This window comes from Musca autumnalis, unplaced genomic scaffold, assembly GCF_047663935.1.
Source record: "Musca autumnalis isolate F117 unplaced genomic scaffold, ASM4766393v1 scaffold_5, whole genome shotgun sequence".
NCBI lineage: Eukaryota > Metazoa > Arthropoda > Insecta > Diptera > Muscidae > Musca > Musca autumnalis.
The window spans coordinates 86,433,357-86,458,762 of NW_027412088.1; the positions used below are offsets into that span (position 1 = coordinate 86,433,357).

General features: G+C 34.6%; 1 protein-coding gene across 3 annotated transcripts in view; it reads right to left on the bottom strand.

Annotated features, from left to right (window-relative positions):
• robo1 (roundabout guidance receptor 1) overlaps positions 1–25,406 on the bottom strand; it is a 401,904-nt gene that overhangs the window by 130,702 nt on the left and 245,796 nt on the right. For all 3 annotated transcript variants that reach the window (XM_073989014.1, XM_073989013.1, XM_073989015.1), the window contains exon 4: positions 3,731–3,852. In XM_073989014.1, coding sequence (XP_073845115.1) covers positions 3,731–3,852 — 122 coding nt within the window. The remainder of the gene's footprint in view (positions 1–3,730; positions 3,853–25,406) is intronic.

The following is a 25,406-nucleotide window of genomic DNA, read 5'->3' on the forward strand; positions in this document are numbered from 1 at the left end:
GAGAAAGGCGACTAAGTCGAAAACAAAGACAATATAGACCATGGAGGACAACAAGTTATTTATGAAGATCAGTAGGTACTCTTACAGATTTCGATAAGGTATTCTTATAGAGAACGAGAAGATATTCTTATGGAAGGCCAGTAGATATGCTTTTGGAAGACCAGGAGCTCATCTTATGGGAGGACAGTAATTCTTACCGAAGATCAGTAGGTCTGCTTAAAGTAGGTCTTCGTAAATAAGACCAGTACATCTTCTTAATGAAGATCAGTAGGGTTTCTTAAAACAACCAGTAGGTCTACTGTTCTTTCTTGATCACCTATAATTAATTACGTGCTGATCGTTTATGAAATATCGATAATAATTTTTTCTGGAAAAAATACTATTAATAAACAAAATGTTCTTTAGAAAATATTGTTGATTACACAATTTTGAATCCTGTCGATAACAAAATTTTATATAGAAAATATTGTCGATAACAAAATGTTCTATAGAAAATATTGTCGATTACGAATGTTTCTATAGAATATTGTCGATTACAAAATTCTCTATATAAAATATTGCATATAACAAAATTTTCTACTGAAATTATTGTCGATAGAAATATCTTGCCGATAACAAAATTTTCTTTAGACAATGCTATCGATAACAACATTTTCTATAGAAAATATTGTCGATAACAAAATTTTCTATAGAAAATATTGCCGATAACAATATTTTCTATAGAAAATATTGTCGATAGCAAAATGTTCTATAGAAAATACTGTCGATTACAAATGTTTCTATAGAATATTGTCGATTACAAAATTGTCTATTGAAAATATTGCCTACAACAAAATGTTCTACTGAAAATATTGTCGATAGAATTATCTTGCCGATAATAAACTCTTCTTTAGACACACGCTATCGATAACAAAATTTGCTATAGAAAGTATTGCCGGCAAAAAGATTTTCTATAGAAATATATATTGTCGATAACAAATTTTTCTATAGAAAATATTATCGATGACAAAATTTCCTACTGAAAATATTTTCGATAATAACATTTTCTATAGAAAATCTTGCCGATAAAAACATTTTCTTTAGACAACGCTATCGATAACAAAATTTTCTATAGAAAACATATTGCCGATCACAAAATTTTCTATAGAAAATATTATCGATAACAAAATTTTCTCTAGAAAATATTATGGATATATAGAAAATATTGTCGATAACAAAAGTTTCTATAGAAAATATTGTCGATAACTAATTTTTCTATAGAAAATATTGTCCAATACAAAATTTTCTGTAGAATATATTGTCGATAACAAAGTTTTCTATAGAAAATATTATCTATAAAAAAATGTTGATAATAAAATTTAGTTTATAACATTTTCTCTAGAATACGATATTGTCGATAACAAGATTCTCTGCCTTCAACAAAATCCTGACTTCAACAAAATCGTTATAGAAAATGTTGACGATAATAAAATTTATATAGAAAATCTTGACGATAACAAAATTTTACATAGAAAATTTGTCGATAATTTTTTTATAGAAAACCTTGTCGATAGCAGAAAAGACCCACCTGTCTCCTAGTTGAAGACACACGGGCCATACAAAAATGACCTGTTGGTTGTCTTTAAAGGGTACATACTGATCCTGTATAAAAGAGGCACCCTGGTAAACTATAAAAAAAACGTGCTGATCGTCTGTAAGAACAATAAAGTGTCAATGGACTTACGAGATCATAAGAATGTTAGGAATGTTCGTAGGGAGACATCGTAGTTTTCTATAGGGAATCAGCAGATCTGCGTATAGAGGAGATGTAGCTGCTTTTATATAATGCCCTGATCTTTAACTTCTGGATACCCTGGATTTGGAAATAAGAAGTGTGGTGAAATTCACACATTGGGCATGCGAAGGTCCTAAACATCACCGGTAGTCAAACTGTAAAGGGTCACAATACATGGGCTGGAGGAAGTCTTCCTTAAGACGGCTTGGCAGAATCTAAGACGGAGGAAGATAGTGACACCGGATTTTACAGGGAAAATTCTAGCATAAGAAAGGCAACCGAATTGATCAGAGAAGTTGAATCTTGTATCATAGTAGCCATGACTATTAAAAAAGTTTTTTTTCGGTTCTCAGGCATAGCAGCGTTATGGTGAATGAAGTAGCTTATGCACTATTTTGAGGTGATCAATTTACCAATCAATGGGTCTATCAGGGCATTAATGTGCTACTACATCTGCACTGATGTGCTACTAATTCGAGAAGCTGGTCCAAATATTATAGTCGAAAAGGATGGATGGAGAATATAGAGGATAATCTGGTCATCATTTGCCTACAAGGTATTTACCCTATGATATGACAAAAATGTGCCTCATCGAAATAATGGTTTAGACCCCAAGTATATTTGGACAAAAACCGTTTCAGACAATTTTGAGTTGATTTAGCCCTGTCTGTCTGGCTGGGTTGAGCGCACGATGGCTTTCGAACGGAGCACATGATTTGGTCTTCTAAATATTTTTCAAACTTAGACTAACTTCGAAAAAGGGCCATATCGGTCAACTACTTCAAAATTTTTTGTTAAAATTTTGCGCACGATAACTCTCGATATTTCTAACATTTGGCCCCTGCTATGTATTTCGAAAAGAAAATGTGTGCGCATGAAACACACCCAAACTTTAGTTTTGGAAATATTATTTCCTTTGCTTTTGCTTCAAAACAAAAAACAAATTTGAAAAACACACTCAAATTTTAGATTTTCTTACGCATTCATTTTCTTATCGACATACCTAAACAGGCCCTTGGTCACCCCTATATTTTTTCCAAACATGCAGAGAACATGTTCAAAAAATGACTATTTCGGTCTCCACACAAAATTTCCAAAACTTTTGCTCAAGTGCAGTTTAAGGGCACGTCGCGGTTAGTTTTGTAATTTTTTGCGGCAGGTTGTCCTCGTGGCTGTTACTACGAGTACAACGGTACACATTTTTTTCGGGGGCATGTCCATACTTCCCGTGGTAATGGCCCAAAAGCTATAAAACCCTATCGGCACTGACTTAAACGATTGATGAGCTACAACTCACAAATTCGGTATTCATTATAAAATTTCTTCCAAATGTACTTCTAGTTCCAAGAAAATGTATATCGCACAACATTTCCGGGTAACCATCACAAAAGTTCAACATTTTCGCTTGTATGCAGTTTAAGGTCTGTTCGAGGATCATTTTGATTTGATCCTTCATACTTTTCTCGCACTAAAGTTTTTGAGGCCAGTGTTTTTTTTTTTACAGCTCTTAAGAGCATTTGGCTGCGGATGAATTTCATCTGGTGGGAGACGTACATCCATTTACAAATATTCGAAAACCACTTTGAACTAATTGTTCCTCCTCTGTTGGGATTTGAACCCGGGAACCCCTCGGTTTGCACTACGTCTCCCTTTGTTACAATTCAACAGTTTTAGCTCTGTTGATTAGGTGAGTCAGTGGAATAGTTAGAAACCCGCGGTTTATGCTATCTATCCCACAAATGCATCAAAATGTACGCCGGAAACTTTTAAAACTTCTTTTTCACCTACGAAAACGCTATTTATATTTGAAATATGTTCTTAGCACATTTTGGTGTGGCACTACCGCATTACCACAGGCTGAGGATATATTTCTGTTGGCAATTTGACTTTGACTTTTTTACCCTCTTACAATCTATATTTTTTAAGTTCAGATTGATTTCTTGATGTTGTTCTTACCTTAAACCATTCAATTGTGGGCTCGGGTTTGCCTTCAACTTTACAATTCAGCGTTGCTGGTTCATTCTTTTTCACCACTAAATCTGTGGGATGTTCAATGATTCGAGGTGATAGATATTGAGCTGTAAAGATTAAAAGAAAAAATGATAATTTTAGTAAATGAATTCTTCAAAAAAAAAAAAAAAAAATAAGAGTTTTAGGGATGAAAAATATAAAATGAAATGCATAAAGTCTTCAATTCACATTCTTTAGACTACATCAAAATTCAATGACTCACTAATTAGGTTATTTTGAATGTCCAGGAGAGACAACTGCAACTAATATCTTAAAAACGATCACAGGGAATGGTGGGAACATAGCACAGGATTTTGGGTAATTTGCCTTGAAATGGTCCGAAATGACCAAAAATATCTATATCTTTAAAATTCTTTGGTGATGAGTGAATCACTGACTCAATACCAGTAGAAAACGACTAAAGCTAGGACCTTGAAATATCTCATCGGCTTCACTATTGGTGAAAATATAAAGTTCTGGATAAAACTGAATTTTTGTAAATTCTTCATGGATGGGTACAACATGCCCAAAAATATCTATATCTATAAAGTTTTTTGGTGATGGGTGACTCAACGGTCAGGAAAAAATCTCAAGTCTGTTTTTTGCAATTTCTTATGGGTCTCACTGTAAGTGGGAAGGTACTAGATAAGGCTGATTTTTATGGAGTTCGTCTTGGTTGGAGAAGAAATTACAAAAAATATATATGTCTATAAAATTACTTGGTGATGAGTGACTCAATGCCCAAGTAAAACGGCGGAAGGCAAAATATCCCTGGAAAATGGTGGAAGAGAGGACCTTGCAATTTCACTTAAGGTGAAAGCGTACTAAATATGTGTATAATTCCTGCTGGTCGGGTACGAAATGACTAAATTCATTTTTATCATAGTTTAATATTATTTTGAACTGCTGTATTTGTTTTGGCAATATATTGGATTTATACTATACCAACTGCTATAATTTCGAAAGGAAAAAGGCACGAAATAGTTCCACTTAGAATAATATCGTATCAAATTCACATTTTTACGAGAACAATAACTTATTAATACGCTTCTTTGAAAATCATTGAAAAATATTACACTATGCAACACTGAAAATGCAAACAACATCTAGTATGCATTTTTTGAAAGTACATATTTAGACTACAAAAACCCTAGTAGGTTTTTGTCCTGTTAGATCCAGTTCGGATTTTATGGCCTCATCTATCAGGCCCTTATCTCAGAAACGAATAGGAATTTAGCCTTGCTGTCTTTAGCAATATTGTAGCCCTAAACTAGTAGAACTTATCTTTTGAAAAAACCACATAAGAATATATATAAAATATAGACAATTTTACATAATTGATGAAATTCTGGTCAGTATTGGCTAAACTATTGGGAGTTGAACCAAGTAGCCTTTTGCAAAAATCTTCCAAATAAAGTTCTCAACAATTCTTTAGAACATTCTGAAACTCTAAAACGTTTACTTCATGTTGTTTCAGCGGTATTTTGCATCATATCTTTTACAACACGTATTTCAAACACAGTTCACACCAAAAGTTTATTCACGCATTTCTGATTTCATTATTGACATTTTTATTAAATCGTCCTTGAAAAATGTACTGAAAACAACGGCATATAATTTTACAACAATGACATGTTCTGAAGATTAACATTCCAGGGAATATTTTTCCAAACGAAAATATTCAGAAAAAATTAAAGTTTTTGGAGATACGGAGCGAAATGTATAAAAATTTTCACATATTTTGAAATTTGAGGCAATAAATGTAGTTTTTCGAGTTCATTATTTCTCTAAATATGTTATTCTTGTCCTTGTCTACAAATTTGCTTCAGAGGCCAGAAGAAGATTCGCATTGGTTTCAGAGATATAGCCCCGAATTTGTTTAAAAAATCAATATTTAACCATGCTTAGATGGGGCCATAAAATCCGAGCTGGATCTGATACAACAAACCCCAACTAGGGTTTCTTGTCGTTTGGGTCTGTACTTTCAAAAAATCCTCAGTTCGAATTGTTTGCACAAGATCACCTTAAATGTAGCACAGTGTTATCCGAATTTTTATATAATATACCTAAAATTTTTTATGTATTTCTAAATACATATATCAACAACTTTTCAAAAGTGCTTCAAATTGATTTTCCTGCAAAAATTATAGTCTACTTTTAATTAAAATTATTTTCGCATGTCCTTAACACAATATTATTTAATTATTTCACATATTTATTTCAACATTAACACAATCTGTTATATTCAGATGTTGTTTTGTATTCAATATAATACAAATGCATAATGTGAAAATGTGTGTGGATGGATATGCCTTTTGAAGAGGCTCATTGAAAATGCATATCACGTTTTTTGCCGTCTAATTTTGTTGGCCATTAAAACTATTAGCCAAAGCCTAAAGAGCATGCAATCATGATGTCTGGCTGACCGGCCGACCAAGCGTTGGAACACTTTTATACATGGATAACCTTCCTCCTTCTGCTCAACATGAAATAATAACAATTGATAATCATGTTAAGCAAATTATTAGAAACGTTGGCGCAAAATATTATCATATTAGACAGATCACTGAATAGAACAAAATGTTGTGTGACAGAGGAGGGTTGTTGGACAGTGGTAAAGTGGCAGAGTTGTGGATATATGAATAAAAAGGGCATATATGTATACACAGAGAAGAGATATTGTTGGAACAATCATATTCTAAGAACAAAATAGTGTATTTTAAAAATCTGAAAATATATATTGTTGTTTCAACCATATATTTTTTATTAGGGAACATGATAACAAAAAATATATTGTTGCGCCAACAATACATATTTTAAGAATTTTAAAATACACTATTTTGTTCTTAGACTATGATTGTTCCAACAATATTTTTTCTCTGCGTGTATGTTCATATGTGTTTTTTATAGAATTATTTTATGGCCTTTTATTGACGACAGAAAATTTTTGGTCTTCCACAAATTGACCTCTCGGTCTTTTATAAGTAAAGATATGGACTTTCAATAAAAGGCCGTTTTGTTCTCCAATCATGAAAATTTTGGTGTTTTATAAGAAAACTGGACTTCTAAATGACGTTTCGATTTTATAGAAGAAACATTTTAGGTCCTATGTCGACTATTTATATTTGTTCTCCCTATTTTTTATTTTAATTTTATTAAAAAAATTCCCATATGCAATTCCTCCATACCACTGTTGCATCTCTATTAGCAGTTGCCACCGACAAATGTCACCAATGTCATCATTAGCCAACATAACACATTTACCATAACGCCAGTGAAAAAACCCAAATAAAACCAGAAAAATAAAACTCCCTCCAAAGCATAATCATTTCGAGATGGATGGTTGAATACCAGGTTGGTTGGATGGTTAGATGAATGAAGAATCAAACAAGCGAACATGTATGTATATCAAAGAAATATCCAGGTAGGTAGGTACGAGTATCTATCCACGTACTATTACCATTGCCAATACAATGTACAACACGTTCCTCAACATGATTTTCAGCTATGATAATAGCCCAGAAATTCATGTAGACATATTCAAAGTTAGGACCTCAACAACAAAGGAGAACATGGCACATAGAATAGGCCATCACATAGCCATCAACATCATCATTATAGCCATAGTCATTATCATCGTCGTCATTGAATTGGCTTGTGTGTGCTACCTGAAACAACAACAAGCAATCACCATTGGGTTCCTGCTGCTCCTAACATCGAGTCGAACACATTTCGATTTTCATTCATGCAACATTATGCATATTTTGCCACTACTTCTACTGCCTTCTACTACCATATACTGTTGTTGTTGTTGTTTCAGTACATACAAACCTGGTTAGCTGCTAGTTTGGTTGATGGAATGGTTGGCTGTTTGGTTGACTGCCGGGCTGGTTGTTATGCATATATGGCTAAATAGAAATATCATACTCTACAAATTGATCATTAAAAACGTTAAAAGGATACCTTTCTTCTTTTATTTCAAATTCTCTGGTTTCGTTGTTGTTGTTGCTGCTGATTTGAATTGAGAAATACACTGAAAAAAATTACCATTAAAAAATCTCTTGTGCATTCTTGTAAATTTATCAAGAAAACAAAGTCGTAATTTTCCTGACTGCATAAAATTCAGGACTCTGCACAGACACATGACATTCAATTGAATTTGCACAGAGACAAAGACATTATGTTTTTTTTTTTTGGTACCAAGAAAACATGAGTTGAACATGGGTGCTGCTGAAGATAATGTTGAAACCATACGCCAAAGAAGATGATGTTGTCAATGGAGACGACGACGAAGATACATGTTGTCAAGACAAGTCATACATTGAAGGAGAAGAAAAAACTGACAATGTCATGAAATGTTTAACGGTTATCATTGTTGTTGCCGGGAATATATTTACATTAAATTCTCAATGTCAATTTCATGTAGCATATGTATGTATAGATATATTTTTAATGGAAAAGCAGACATTTTAAGACATGATGAGATGTAAAACAAAGATCACCTTCTTTGCATTGAATTTAATATTAATAATATTTAAAATAAGGTACAAGGCGGTCCATTATAAAGGCCAATTGGGAGTTTGGGGAAAACTTCAAAGATTGGAAAATACAGGAATACACAAATATGATTCTTAATAAATGTTTAGTCGTAGGTCAAAACCTCTGATGTCCAGTTTCAACCCGGTGGTTGAAAGACTAGCTACAATTTGGATAAAAGCTAATTTTTTCAACATCAGTCTTATTTGGACCCATGACTCCAACGAAGGCAAGGACGAGCAGATCAATGATATTATTTACGAGGCACTTGAGCACTTGAACATATGATCGATGCCCTGCCCATGACATTAAATCGTTCCAGGCAATTTCAATGCTAAAATCAGAGGGAATAATTTTTTATAAAAAAACATGGCATGTAACAGCACGAGTCAGGTGCCCATATGGCTGTCACCAGATCAAAAAACAAGAAAGCATATGGATCACGATGTGATTGATAATCAACATACTCTACATCCTTACTGCCTGCCCTCATTGGGATAAAATGTTGGGCAAGGCAAATTGTATTTCAGTGCAATTTATGACAGTAGGCGTCAATACTATTAATAAATAATTCTCAGGGAGTTAGCTACAAGGGTTGCGACAAAAAACTGTTCTTAGTACGCCAACATCCATCCAGTCTACCTGTATAGGAATTCTCTAACTTTTATCGATTTAAAAGTTGTTAAAATTTCTTTTGTTTTTTAACAACTACAAAACAAAGAAATGAAATTGTTGTAAAATAAACAATGAGTAAAGTTGTTAAAAAGTTACAGAATAGGCCTCCAGAGCTCTCTTTTCACCAACTGTCAATCCCAATCTAAACCTATTTTATACATTTTGTCCCATATAATCACGATTAGATTTTAAAGTAGTACGAGGGCTGCATGATAACTATTTGGCCTAATATTTACCACAAAAATGGTTTTATTGTTTTCTAATTTATACACATTTTCATGCGCTCAATCCAATTGTTGGATCACTTTTTCCACTCCAAGACATGGTTTTTGAACCCTCAACAGCATTTTCTGGCGACAAGAATCATTGACCACGCCTCAACAGCATTTTCTGGCGACAAAAATCATTGACCACGCCTTTTTATATTGATATGCTGGAATCAAATGACGTCATTGGATATCCAGTCAGGGCTGTACGGCGGATCACCCATCAATTCCACGTTTTGTCCGGTTTAAAAGGCGCTGGTTTAAATCGATGTATGAGAGCTCGCATTGTCATGATGCACAATGATACGTTTTCTCATGTTCGCTTTTTCGAATCTCTCAGGAGACATCAGGCACACAAATTGTAGTATACCACTCAGAATTAACCGTCCTACATTTCTCAAGCCGTATACGTCACACTGTCAGTTTTGCCGAAGAAACAGGCGACCATTTGCTTCGAAGTTTTTCTTACATGAACAACTTTCGTTGGATTTGGCTCGTTTTCGAAGACCTCAACGGTCGAATCCTGTTTTGTTTCGGGATCAAAGATTCGTCGTCTGCGACGATCTTATAAATGTCGTTTGAAGCACCGCGATCGTTTTTATTTACAATTTCTTTGCACCAATCCACAAAAGCCTTTTTTAGCGATTGTCCAATTTTGCCGGATCTAACGAGAAAAAAATCCATTTTTTCGGCCATCTGTTCATGCAATATCAAATGTTAGTTGGAGGAAGAAATGACCAAGGATGCCTCTATCTCATGGTATTTAAAATGACGATATAGCATTATCCGTTCACGCACGGCTTAATTTTTTTTTTTTTTTGGCGACTCTCACGACCTTCGTTTTTTGGCGAGTATCGGCAACGATGGAATTCATTAAACCAGTTTTTCATAGTGCTATAGGATGGCCTTATATCGACATACAAAGATTTATTTTGATCGATGCACTCTTGCGGTGGTTATCCACGTCCAAAATTGTGAAAAATGTTCGGATGAAGATGTTCAAATTTAATTACATTTTTTGCAAAGTGATTTTTTCAAGTCACTGTAAACAACTCAGCACATGGTCGTATTACAAACTGTCCTGAATAGGTTTAGGCTAAAACTGTAAAACTTTCCAAAACAATTTTCAAATGTCGCCTGGCAGCAGATAGTTTTCGTGCAACTTATAATTTAATTAATAGGATAACAAACGGGAGAGTGAATCGAATTCGAATAATATATTTTTTGCACATAGTCAATACTCTTCAAACGTCAATCTCATCCAATATTCACTTCTGACTTTGTGCTCTCTGTTTTTGCAAACGAGGCTGTGGCGACCGGTCATGAGCGATATAAGCCTAATCCGTTGCAGCATTTTGCAGCACTACCAAAATAGCCTTAAGGGTCAACATGCAGTACACGGGGAATGAGGTCTACAGATATCTGAAAAATGCAATAGGGATAGCAACGGTGCTGAGTGCCAGACTACGAGTATCTATGCTCTTCCTTGGGCAAAGAAAGCCAAAAAAGAAAAGAAAATAAATTAATCTTCCAGTAGGTCACAGGCATATGTCAAAACCTCCCACAACTGCAGCAAGCTCCACGTGTCTGTGGGGGAGTACTTCATGTATACGCAGTGTTTAAGAAATGTCTTAAGGTCCTATGCTCCTCATGGAGTTAGGCGGAAAAGAAGAATATTTAATACATAAAACCCGATTTTCTTTTCATTTCGGAAAGGTTTATTTGGTGCTTATACAGACCCCGGGAGGCGACTGAACTTACTCCAGCCGACGACAAAACCACGTTACAAGTGGCGCCCGAGCTGGGACTTGATTCCAAATCTCACTGCAGAAACCCCGAAACGATCGCCAACGACGAAGAATGGAGTCTCAAATGCTATAAGCAATTGAAACCAGTGTCATTGAGTTGGATTAATTTGTTGAAAAAAAATGTTGTAGAGCAAAGACAGACGGCAGCAATACCCACGGAAGGATTAACAGTCGAGTACTTCACATTTCGTGCGGAAGAAGCGGCAAAGGAATTCCAACGAAAACTTACTTAGTGAGTTAGAAAAGGAGTTGAGAGCCGAGGAGAAAACTGCGGTCGCAAATGACCGTTCCAGAGCCAAATTTTAGACGAGAAGCATGCACTTAAGAAATACACTGGCGAAAGCGACTTGGTAGAATTTCTGAATATATTAGTGGAATAAGCCGTGTGTCTTCAGGATACTGCACAATCGTTTTATATTCCCCCTACCCCTACCTTGAAGTAGTATAGGGTGAAAAAGAATGATGTGGTGTCTTGGAGCAATTTTCGAACTAGCCAATACCAGCCGTGCTAATGCATGGGTGCGAAACCTGGGCCGGGTGACACCGTGGTGCGATGGAATGCACACCCGCCTTGCACGCTAAAGGTCAATGGTGGCAAAATACCCCTCAGTAATGTTGGCGACATTTCCTGAGAATTTAAGCCATGAAAAACTTCTCTACAAGTGGTATCTTAAGACACGCCGTTCGGACTCGGCAGTAAAAAGTAGGTCCCCATTTAGCAAATATGAATCGGGGTGCACTCATTGATATGAGAGAAGTCTCCCTCGTCCCTTCGGGGATATTTGTGGAATAATTATATATTTAAGATCTGCGGGCCAATAATCTACATAAACGGTGAATACAGACGCCATAGGATCCACGAGCTGTATCGGCTATACAACGACATCAGCACAGCTAACTCATTGAGTTAGATGGTTGGGACACCAATCGAAGTTTTGAATCGACAGTAGCATAACTACACTATATATTTTTTGAGTAAGATTATGTCGTGAAAATAAAGAATTAAAATCCATTGGTTTTACAGACGGTTTACACTGCCGTGGAAAGTTAAGACTCGATTTTTTCTACTCGAGAATAATTATGTTCCCAAAGAAAATTTTCAGATCCGCTTACATCACTCATAAAAATTTACAACACCATTCGTTATGTTCCTTTTAGTGCTGCAGCAACAAAATGCCAACGAAATAAAAATTTACTAAAAAATTTCGAAATTAAATATATATGGGGGACATTAGACTCATAAATTATCCCGCGAGATGAAAAGAAAGTGAAAAGGGCAATAAAAAACCAATACCAAACTTTTCTTTTGATTCGAAAAACAAAAGAAACGATCAGACATTACACAAATGCATCATATGGCAAGCAGATCAAAACAAAATGTCAATAAAATGATATTTAATTGCATTTTATGGCCCTGGCCATGGTCATTAAATGGGGGACAAGCAAATCGAATTTGATGGCGTTTATGTCGAGAGCAAAATATTCACGCTTTAGAACTAATAAAAATGTCAATTTACATTTGCCACAGATCGTTCATTTGTCAATAGGGGTGGGGGAGATTTGGGAGGGAGAATGTCGTTTTCATTCGATTTTTATTTTTGAAAACTGTGCTATTGTTACGAAATAACGCTCTCCATTGATTGTGAAAGGCAATTGATGAGAAAAAATTCCAAATTTATGGATATACTAATTAAGAGGGAGGGAGGTAGAAAATTAATTTATGTTATGTTTTTATTAAAAAATCATTAATTTTATGTGAATTTAAAATGTTGATCTTGTCACAACAAAAGTTTTTTCATGGGATATGTAAAAACAAATTTACTAATGGAATGTGCCTCATTAGGAAAATAAAATTTGTATGTAAATTAAGCCGTACTTTTCAGAAAAAAACCGAAAAAACTCAATACAAATGCCCTTACCAACTCATTATTTTAACAAGGGTATGTCGCCAGAAATTAGTAGTTAGTTTTGACCATAAAAGTCGGCCTATAGTACCCTAAGATTAACTACTATTTTTTAGTAGCCAAAAAATAATTCTTAATTTTTTGGTGAAATGTCCTTGTTAAAATAATGGGTTAGTAAGGACATTTGTAATGAGCTGTTTTGCTGGGTTGAACCTAATTCTTCTACTGGAGAAAACGTGAATTCTGAAAAGAAATATCGATTTTAATTTTCTTTGACATACGTAATACAACCTAACTAAACAGCTAACGGGCTCAGCTATTAAGGCCGGGTAATAAGCAACCTCGGCAAATAATACCGAGCAAATTTCGAACTAGGTTGCCGTTTTCTTCTTTATTCCTTTATTTTTATTATGTTAGAAATGAAGCAAGGCAAGAAAGCCAGGTGACGAAGTTGATTATGTACCCAGGCCTTAAGAATTGCCAGCACCAGGTATTAATAGCGAACAACAAATTTCCATACGACAACACATCTTAATTGATTGCCACAGGTTTTAGTGAAACCAATTATACCTTATGGTACATGTATGCCGGGCTTAAATACAAAAATATACATATTTATGTTTGTATATACATATTTGTACATATATAAATATGTTAATATGCTAATTATTGTAATTTTCTATAATTTTGTTCTCTGCTCATACCTAATGGTTTCCTGTTCTAAATCATTCAAGTTGAAGGTATGTTTGTGTTATGGACATGACACCAAAACACATTTCCAACAATTAAATATGTGACATGTTTATGTTGGACTTTTCCATGGTTGCTGCTGTGATGTTGTTCTTTCCTTATGGTTAGGTATTGTCATTATAATTATTTCTAATTGTAATTTGTTTAAATTTTTATTAATAAATAAACACACCTTGTTTTTACTGTAAACTATTTTCACCATGATAACTAGAGGTTTCAACTCCTACCATATGTTTTAAAGGCTCCACCTCTTTCTTTATGTTACACCAAAGAAAATAGGAAAAAAGCACAACGACGAGAACCTAACATCATGATGAAACTAAACAAGCCATATAACAACCAATTGCTTGACTGCAAATGGCCAAGTTAACAACAATGTAAATGCTTGGCAAAAATAAAAATACACAGGGAGAGAGAAAAAACCTTTAACGTTGATGATGGGGCCATTCGTTTGCTCATTATGTATGCGTATGCCAGGACTATAATTACCATGTTGCCATGATGTTAGTTGAGAGCCATGGAAAGAATAGAAAGAACATGACTATAAAGCGTCAAAACAACAACACCAGCAACTAAAGAGAAAACAAAATAGCAAACATTTTCATATGCTAATTTGCATTTTATGCAAAAGAAAGAAAAAGAAAGGCAGGGGAAACATAAAACCGACATAAGAGCCATGTGTATAGGAGCAACAAAAATCAGTAGCGTCTTCCAAACCTGGTACCAAATGGAAATTTATACTTGTACTCCACAAAAAAAAAAGTTACCCTCTTTTTAGTGAAAAAGGGCCCTTAGCCAGGTTGTCTGTATTTCCATGGCAAAAACTTTGTAATATTACCGGGCTACAAAGAATTCCAGCTATTTAAAAATACATATATACATACATATTCACACATGTATGTTTGGTTTAACTCTTTTTTGTAGCCAAACGTCTCAACTTACTTACATTTGCCTAACAACCATTCGTAATAACGGAGATTCCATACATACTTTGCCAATTTTTTGTACGTAGTACGTTTGGAGACAGCTCCAATTGTGACGAAATGAGAAAAAGGTAACAAAAGTTATATGGGCAATATAAGTAAAAAAGCAACTACTCGACAAATTTCCAAACTAGAAAAATATTAAGGAAGCACAATGACGTTCTCAAAAATTCAATTCTTGGACCTCTTGCACAATTTTTGTAAATCAGTTTTCTAATCTCTGAGATTTTCGAAAGACAAATAACATTTGTTATGATACATTCTTGTTTAAACCTGGGGTAGGACATATGGGCTGACGGACATGACTATAAAGACCCAGAACTTAACCATATGCATGTATGCTTACTTATTTCGTAGATTTTACCATTTTTGAGATATAGTAATTCAAATTCGGACAATTCACTGACTTTATGGTCTCCTTATTGCAACAAGGTGGTAGTTCGAGTTTATGTTTGCTTTTCGGAACGATCGCACTTCAAACGCTATCAACTTGGTTTTTTGTTTTTATACCCTCCACCATAATATAGAGGGTATAATGAAATTTGTCATTCCTTTTGTAACACATGGAAATATTCATCGGAGACAATATATACTTTATTCTTGATCAGGGTAAAATTTTAAATCGATATAACCATGTCTGTCTGACCGTCCGTCCGTCTGTTGAAATCACGATACAGCTCGCAAATGCTAATATAGAGCTTTGTAATTTGGTATAGAAGTTTCTATTGCTAGGATGTTTGGTATTGCAAATGGGCAATATTGGGCCACGTTTTAATATAGCCCCATAGAACGGTACCACCCGATTTTCGGTATTTTGAAGGTTTTAGCCTCATTATCACACCGAAATGACTGAAATTTGCTACTTAGTCTTCGTTGGGGGCATAAAACTTTCGCCAAGAAATTTGTCGGTATAGGTTCACGCCTTCATATTGCCCCCATAAAACGGTACCTCCCGACTTTCGGTATTTTGAAGGTTGTGACCACAATATTCCACTGAAATGGCTGAAATTTGGTATTTAGTCTTCATTTCGGGTATTAAATCTTCCATATGAAATTTGTAGGTATAGCCTTAGTATATCCCCCTTAGAATTGTACCTCCCTATTTCCGGAATTTTGAAGGGTGTGTCCTCAATATTCCTCAGAAATGGCTGAAATTTGGTATCTGGTCTTCATTTGGGATATTAAACGTTTCATACGAAATTTGTCGGTATAGATCCACGCCTTCATATAGCCCCCATTAAACGGTACCATCCGATTTTCGGTATTTTGAATGTTTTAGCCTTATTATCACACCGAAATGGCTAAAATTTGTTACTTAGTCTTCGTTCTTCGTTCGGGGTATAAAACTTTCTCCTAGAAATTTGTCGGCGTAGGTCCTTGCTTTCATATAGCCCCCATAGAACGGTACCTCCCGAATTTCGGTATTTTGAAGGGTGTGGCCCCAGCAACCCACGGAAATGGTTGACATTTGGTATTTAGACTTTGTTGGAAGCTTTTCGGACTAAAATTCGTCGGTATAGGTCCACGTTTCGATATAGCCCCCCATAGAACGGTACATCACGATTTTCGTAGTTCTGAAGGTTGTGACGTCAATATCCTACCGAAAGACTAAAATTTGTTATTTAGTCTTCCATGGCGTTATAAAATATTCCAGAAGAGAATTGTCAGTATAGGTCCGCGGGTTCTATATATCCACATAGAAGCGTATCTCTTGATCTTCGGTATTTTGAAGGCTTTACCGAAATATCGGAAATATCGTATTTAGTTGAAATTTTTAGGGGTTGTTTAGGTTTTCACGATTTTGCTTAGAAACCTATCAAAATCAGACTGAAGAAAATGTTGTAGTTGTGAAAATTCTCTACAAGATTGACCTTTATGGTATTTTCGTAGGTTTTACCATTTTTGAGATATTGAAGTTCAAATTGGGACAATGCACTGACTGTAAAACAATGTCATGAAGGGTGCGAATTATCTTACTTTTAATGAAAACCGCTTACACAGGGGAAGTTTTTGTAAAATCTGAAACAGCAATGTTCATAGATGAGAAATATCAAAATACAAGATAAAATCGCTGTAGGGTTTTTAAATAAATCGCGGTCAAAATTCACATTTTTAGGTGTTTTTTAGGTTTTCACGATTTTGCTTAGAAACCGCAAGTCGAAATGTAGCTAAAGAAAATGTTGTAGCTGTGAAAATTCTCTACGGGATTGACGTTTACAATTTGTTCTCAGGCTGTACCATTTTTGAGATAAAGAAGCTTAGTTTACATTTTTAGGTTTTTTTGTTAGGGTTTCGCGATTTTGCTTGAATACGGCAAGTCTTATCGGCATGGGACCTGAGAAAATGTTAAAATGAAATTTCTCTACAAGACTGGCTTATGTAATTTTTCGTAGGTTGTGCCATTTTTTTAGATATATAAGTTTAAGTTGGGAAATTGCAGTCATAACATTGTTTTATAAGGAAACGATACAGAATTGAATTGAATTTGAATTGTCCCAATTTCGACTTCTATATCTCAAACGTTGTAAAACCTACGAAAATATCATTAAGGTCAATCTGGTAGAGAATTTTGATAGCTACAACATTTTTTGTATTCCCATTTTGATAGGACTTGCGGTTTCCAAGCAAAATCGTAAAAACCTAAACAACCCCTAAAAATATCAACTTGAATTGCGATTTATTAAAAAAAAACGCCCTGGCGATTTTTTATTTTGATTTTTCTCATCTACCCAGCAAAAATTCGGATCCATTAGTCATTACGTAACCCATTACAAAGTAATGTAAGCAAGCTTCTTTTCCCATTACAAGTAATCTGAAAAGTAATGGGATACTTCTTAAAAAAATTACAAGGCAAACCTACTTACTTTGCTCCTCACTAAGTAATGTCGACGGTGGCACAGTGAGTGTGTGTCCGACTATAAATCCTAGGGTTGTGTGTTTAACGCTCACTGTCGGCACGCGAGTTTTTTTTATTAAAAAATAACAGTTCGTGGTGCACATCAGAGGTCCGCAAAATGCCACTCGCTTTTTATGCATATTCGCGTTTTCGTGCCTTTTTTATTGCTTGCTATTGACATCACACTTTATTGCTGTTGCTTGTTGTGTCTTTTCTTTGGTGAGAGTGTGCAATTGGCACATTCACTCGAAATGATAGCAGTGACAGTCACCACACTAAAAGAGCTCATTGCCTTTTTTGTTTTGATAATGCATTCGCAGAAGCACGCTGCAGTAAAATAAGCAGAAATTATTTCTAGTAGGATTTAGATGTTAATATACAATTAGAAATTAATATTGAGACAATAAAAACAAATATTAACGATGGTGTTTATCGTATTGTTAAACAAACTAAAAAGAGAAGCTAAAATTGGAAAATATACACGGTGCGCCTTAACTAATTTTAGTTTTTGCAGATTCTGAAACTACAATGCTCATTGATGAGAAATATCAAGAAACAAAAAAATCGCCGGAGGGATTTTCAAATAAATCGCGATTTAAGTTCACATTTTTATGGGTTCTTTAGGTTTTCACGATTTTGCTTGGAAACCGGTAGTCCTATGTAAATGAGCCTAATGAAAGTGTTGTAGCTGTGAAAATTCTCCACAAGATTGGCCTTTATGATACTTTCGTAGAATTTTCACAGCTTCAACATTTTCTTTAATTCAATTTTGATATGACTTGCGGTTTCCAAGCAAAATCTTGAAGACTTAAGATAAAAACCTAAAAATTTGAACTGAACCTCTATATCTCAAAAATGGTAAAACCTACAAAAAAAACCTAAGGGTCAGTCGTGTAGAGAATTTTCACATCTACAACATTTTCTTTAGACTCATTTTGATACGACTTGCGGTTTCCAAGCAAAATTGTGAAAACCTAAAAAACCCTAAAATTGTGAATTTTGATCGCGATTTATTTAAAAATCCCTCCGGCGATTTTTTCTGTTTTCTTTATTTTTCTTATCTATGAACATTGCTGTTTCAGAACCCGCTAAATCTTCCCATGTGTAAGCGGTTTTCATCAAAAGTTAGTTAAGGCGCACTGAGTCAGTGCATTGTCTCAACTTGAACTTCTATATCTTAAAAACGGTAAAACCTACGAAAATGTCATAAAGGCAAATCTTGTGGCGAAATTTCACAGCTACAATATGTTCTTTAGGCCCATTGAAAACCTAAAGAACTCCTAAAAATGTGAACTTAAATCGCGATTTATTTGAAAATCCCTCCGGCGATTTTTTTTGTTTCTTGATATTTCTCATCTATCAACATTGTAGTTTCAGAATCTGCAAAAACTTCCCAGGTGTAAGCACCTTCCATTTAAATTTGGTTAAGGCGCTCCGTGTATATTCATTTATTCAAACAGAAAATGATAAAATAATTGAAAATGTTGTTATTTGTGTACAATGGAAACGTATTTTAAAATATAATGGCAGGCAGACATCAAACCTAGTTCGCCACAAATGCTACGTTCGACAATGACGAAATACTCCTTTTAATGTCGGTAGCAACGAGGATAAAGAAAAATTCTTGGTGGCATGTTCGCAATGGGTTATTGAGGATTGTCGTCCGTTTTCAATTGTTGACTTATAAAATGTTTATATTTAAAGTATTCAGTATTTTTGAATAAAATTGTGTTTCTTGGTACAATTTATTTGATTTGATGTATTAACTAATTAAAAAATTAAACAAAAACATGTGTCAACGCATTTAATTTGTTTAATTTATCATTTTATGATGGCCAGCAGAGCGGCCAGTCATCTGTGCTGCTCGCGCGTATGTGGTGGTGGTTTTGGTTTTTTTGGGTGACGATAATTTGGAAAGCAGTACTGTGCATACTGCATTTGCGAATCATGCGAATACAAATGTAAAAGCAAGCACTGCACACACTAAAGCAGTGAATCTTTTTTAGGGGTGAATTTGCTTTTTGGCACAATCAAATTTTTATAGGCAAGGCACTGCACTATTCGCTATTTGGAAAAAGCATGAGAGTGTGCCTTTTATATGCATTTTGCAGATCTCTGGTGCACATGTGCACTGCACATTTGAGTTCTTAAGCAACCCTTAATGTTCGTGTGCGTGGCATAGTATGTAGTGTCTTTGGCTAGAAATCAGAGGGTTCGTGTGTTCAACTCGCACAGCGAGCGAAATAAAATAAAGTAAAATAATAGTAAGAAGTGTGATGAAATTAAAAAAATCTCTACATTAACTGTTCTAAAAATAGAATTTTTGTCACCTTACTTTTCAACTTCTAGTGGCCACAGAATAACTAGTTATTCTAGTGGTCATAAAATAACTACAAACTGAGTGCGACATGCCCTTGTAAAAATAATGGGGAAGAAAGGGGGTTTGCGAGTAGTTACGGCTGCCAAAATTCGCTTACATAACCCATGATTTTGGTAGGACTTTTTTTGCTGGGTATGAACATTATAGTTTCAGAATCCGCAAAAACTTCCCGGGTGTAAGCACCTTCCATTCAAGAGCACCGTGTTCTTTGAGTCTAAAAACTTTCCGCCCGAAATTTGTAGGTATAGATCGACATTTTGATATAGTCCCCATGGAACGGTAACTGCCGAATTTCGGTTTTTGAAGGTTGTTTTACCGAACTTGCTGAATTTTGGTATTTAGCCTTCTTTATAAACGAAATGAAAATATATTTTTCATTTTACTTCAATTCAACTCGTGCCGAACTTAACGCCGTTCTTACTTGTTTTTTATCTGGTGACAGCCAGGTGCTCTCATGAATGCCGAGATGCTTAAATCTGGTACTGCTACTCACCCCATTGTCAGACGTTTCACTGTGAAGACTGAATTTACCGAACGTTGGGCCAAAAATACGAGTATGTATTCTCCTTTCCAATTTCGGCATTATTATTTAACCATCAACATATTTTGTATTAGTTTAAAGTTCAGGTATTTCTTGTGGAATATGTCCAACAGAATCAGAGATCTTCGTACAAATTGGAAATTCTATAAATTTTATATTTGACAACTTTTTGTAACACTATTGGGACCAATTTAAAATTCAAGTCTTCATTTATATTGGTCAGTTTTGTTGAATTGTCCAAAACCAAGGCGGGATATCCGTCATTACTGTTGAAATCCAAAATAATGGATTAGCGACTATTGAGCGATCTCCGTTGTTTGATCACCCCCAACCTACATTGTAAAGGAGAGATTTTCTACTATAATTTTAGAATATCCCAAATAGAAGCGAAGATATCGACATAGGAATAAAATTTTGACTATTTTCCCACAGAAGTTTTATGTCCATTCCGACCCCTGAATATTATCTGACCAACACCAAATCTTTGAAAAATCCATACGAAAGTGACACCTGTGTATTTAGATGGACACACAGAGGCAGATCGACTCAGATGCATTAATTTTCGTACAAATAAAGATGGGTCTAGACCTTCATTTCGGATTTTGCAAGCTTTTGAGCCTTGTAATACTCTCCCCACATTGTGGTGTAGGGTGTAAAAAGGAAATTTAAAAAATTTTCTATACCACCAACAACAGCCCTCCTCCATCCTGGCTTGTGTCAGTTAAGACTTATTGTGGCTATTTCTTTGCATTATCTTTAATATCCATTATCGAAAGTCAAACATTATTATGGTCGTAATGCATTACGAATTCGAGAAACATATTCCACACAGTCTTACGCCAAATCCCAGAAGACATTAACCACACTATAGTTTCCTTCCTAATATACCAACGATTTCCTAATTTCATTTCTGCTAAATTTGCTATGCACTTTTTCCAGCCTCCAGTTTTGTGAATGCTGATAAAATTCTTAATTATTTACCACCATAAGTCTTTTTTGGGCTATCTTATCATATGACCAACCGACCACCAAACAACCATGGCATTAAAATTACATGCAATATAATTGATGGCATGCTTTTGTTTTTTTCTATGCTTCTCTCTTCTGCTGATCAATCTATAGAATTTTGTAGCATTTGATAAGAAACAACATTATTACAAATATAATTGCTGTGGAAAACACCCTTGCCGAAATTCACCACCGCCTTTATTTACCCCCCACATATGCTCGCATTCTTGGCATGTATTCTCATTAAGAAAGGCAGCAAATAACTTTGTAAAGTTTCTACACAGAAAATTGGGGTTTTCCAAATTCGCTTTTCTTTTGCAATGAAACTAAATTTTGTTGTTAATGTGAAGAAGAAGAAAAATTGCAATATGTCTTGCTGATGTGTGTTGCTTGTTACCCCCTGGGCTATGTGTCCGTCCCCCTTTATAAAGTGTTTCCAAGTTTGCCAAAGGAAAAATTGTGCGTGTAGTGTTTGCTGCTAAATGAATTGGTTTGCGTTTGATTTTTCTATTCAGTTTTTTTTCGTTTCCATTTAATCAAAAAGTTATGTCTTATTTTATGTGTAAGGAACAACAATGTTGCTTGATTTGAAAAAATACACATAGAATTTGAAGTAGAAGAAAGACTGCATTGCCCTCCCCATTTGCAATTTGATGTTGTTTGTGTAGTGTATCGCATTTATTTAATTATATTAATGGTTTCCTGCATTTATCAGCATCTTCTTCTTATTTTCGTTAGAATTTTTGTTTGTTAGAGTTGTTGTTTGTCTTATAATTTACAATAATAATTGCATGATTTTAATTTGCAGTTGATAAGGGGTGAAGAAGCTACATGAACTATAAATGTATGTGATGCTCTTAAAATGGGAGAAACTTTTTTGTTTTTATTTGTAATTTATTTTGAGTGAATGGAAAATTGCATAGAATAAAATATGAACGAAAAAGCAACTTAATTATAATAAATAATTATAGTTATGCCATAAAAAAGGAAAACATAAAAATTGTATATATAATGAACAGTTAGAAATAATTCAATAGGATTCATTAGTTGCAGAAATTTTGAAAGGTTTTGATTAAAGAAAATTCATTCATTAGAAAAATGCTTTGTGAAAAAATACACACACATTTTTTGTTTTCTTGATGTAATTAGAATTAAGCGATAATGATCAGGTAAATTTGTTGATTAGTAGTCGGAGGTCTGCAAGACCTTATTATTTCTTTATTCATATTCGTCTCTTTATTGTTGATGTTTTGCTGGAAAATTCCATAGCACACCAGAAATATAACATAATCCCTCTTACAAAAAAGGATACATAGCGCGAGGAAATGTTTATTAAGGGGTAGTTTACACTATATGTAAATGTCATATGACATGAAATTTTCCATAATTATATAGTGGCTAATATGTGCAATATTGGGGAATTTCCTTACGTCATTTACTTTGTGCATCCACACCAGCAAAAATTTAATAAAATTACGTCTCCACATTGCCTGCGTGGGTAGATATGGAATGTTTTTATTTCGTGTCATATGACATTTACATATAGTGTAAACTACCCCTAAATGGAGGCCAATAGCATAAGCAATGTCAATGTCACCACGAACCTCCCGATTTTGACTTGAAGTTTTTTATCCAAGTTTTGTTTTGATATTTTGGCATATAACAGCTAAACCGTGGAGATTTTTTATGCACCATAAAGACAACAATTGTAGCCAAGGCAATAATTAAGAACTCTTTAGTACATCGTAAAATCATAGGAACGCTCCTTCAGGCAGTTTTGGCCTTGGGATAGTGCAAATTTTTCAGAAAATGGGGCATGGACAGCTAAAATACCATTGGTTACTTTGGGCTCTTTGTTTTTTATTTGATAACAGTAAATGTAGAGAAAAACGGGGCTTCTAAGATCTAAACGGACATAAATTCTTTTTTTCACTCCGCGTATCCGCTGATTGCATTCGGGTTATAGAACAGATGATATGTAGAGGGCAACCTATGTAAGTATTAATTATACCCTACACCATAGTATGTATGGAGGGTATATTATGTTTGTTTTTCTGTTTTTATGTCATCGAAATAATCATTTGGGATCGCATAAAAAATATTTATTCTTGAGCAGGGTAAAATTCTAAGTTGATCTAGCTTTGTCCGTCTGTTGTAATCACTAGGGTTATGATATTTTGATGAGATTTTATCTTAGATCGCATAAAATCTTAATTATAGAGTAAATCGATAAAAAAAGCTTCCGCACAAAAAGCTTTTAAAGTTTTTATTTTTCAGAACTTTTGACAATTTTTTTAAGTCACTATAAGCAGATATTTCACTGAAAAACATGTATGGGGGCACACGACATAACCAAAATGACATAACCGCTTGTTTCTCACTAATATTATTATCGTTTTATAACATATATATCATTTAATATTATATATAACTTTATTTCATATATCATAAAAGTTAAAAGTGGCTTGTGCGGGACCTTTTTTAAAATTTAAATGGAATAAAACTTATTTTAGTCATTAATAGGCAAAATGCCATTCATTCGTGCAACAGGAAATATTTTTTTTTGAGAAAAAAATTGTTTTCATTTCAGTGAATTTTGTTAAAAAAAAAAAAAAAATTTAAATGTGATTTGTGCGTAACCTTTTTTATAATAAAATGGAATGAATGTTTTTTAGGCATTAATAGGACAAAGTTCATTCATTCTCACTACAGGAAATCATTTTTGAGAAAAAATGTAAAAAGTCATAACCCTAGTAATCACTCTATCGTCCGCAATAATTGAGCTAGAACACAATATGTTTGCAGCCGAGTATATTTTTTTCCATAGGCAGGTCAAAGCTTAATATGGTGTATATCGGTCCACATTTTGGAATAGCCTCCTGTAACCATACCTCCGGAGTTTGAGGATTTTAGCTGCATTCTTGTCCGAAATAGCTGTAATTTGACAGAAGTTCTCAGTGGCTACAAAATTTATCCACCAAAAACATTAAACATTGCTCCTTTTTTGGGTATAGCTCCACCACAGCCGTACCTCGGATTTTAAATATTTTGAGGATTTTAACTGCATTTTTGGCCTACATTTGAGGTTCCAAGTGACCAAAAAAACTTCTCGACCAAAAATCGTCAACAGGGGTCCATGTTTTAGCCCCACCATAACGGTATCTCCGGATTTTAAATATTTTGACGATTTTAGCTGCATTTTTTAGCGGAATCAGCTGTAGTTTGACATTTGAGGTTCCAAAAAAAAAACTTCCAAACAACTTCTCAAACAAAAACGGCAGCATAGATCCATGTTTTGATATTGACCCATTATAACGGTACCTCAGGATTTTGGTTGTTATGAAGATATTAGGTATATTTTTTGACCGAACTACCTTTAATTTGACATGTGACGTTCCCAGTGGCCACAAAACTTCTCCAACAAAAATTTTCATCATAAGTCCACGTTTTGGTATGACCCCATACAACGGTACCTGCGGACTTTAGGTATTTTGAAGATATTAGCTAGATTTTTTGACCGAACTACCTGTACTTTGACATTTGAGGTTCCCAGTGGGCAGAAAACATCTCCACCAAATATGTTCAACATAAGACCATGTTTTGGTATAGCCCCCATACTATGGTACCTCCGGATTTTAGCGAGTTTGAGAATTTTAGCCTAGTTTTTTTTTCGAACTAGCTGTAATTTAACATTTGAGGTTCCCAGTGGTCACGAAACATCTCCTCCAGTACACAAACTTCTCCACGTTTTGGTATGGCGGTACCACCGATTTCAGATATTTATCAACATTTTAGGACAAGATTTGATTGGCATTTATGGTTCCCAGTGATTAGAAAAATTTTGGATATAGGCCCACGTAACAGTAACGGTCGAT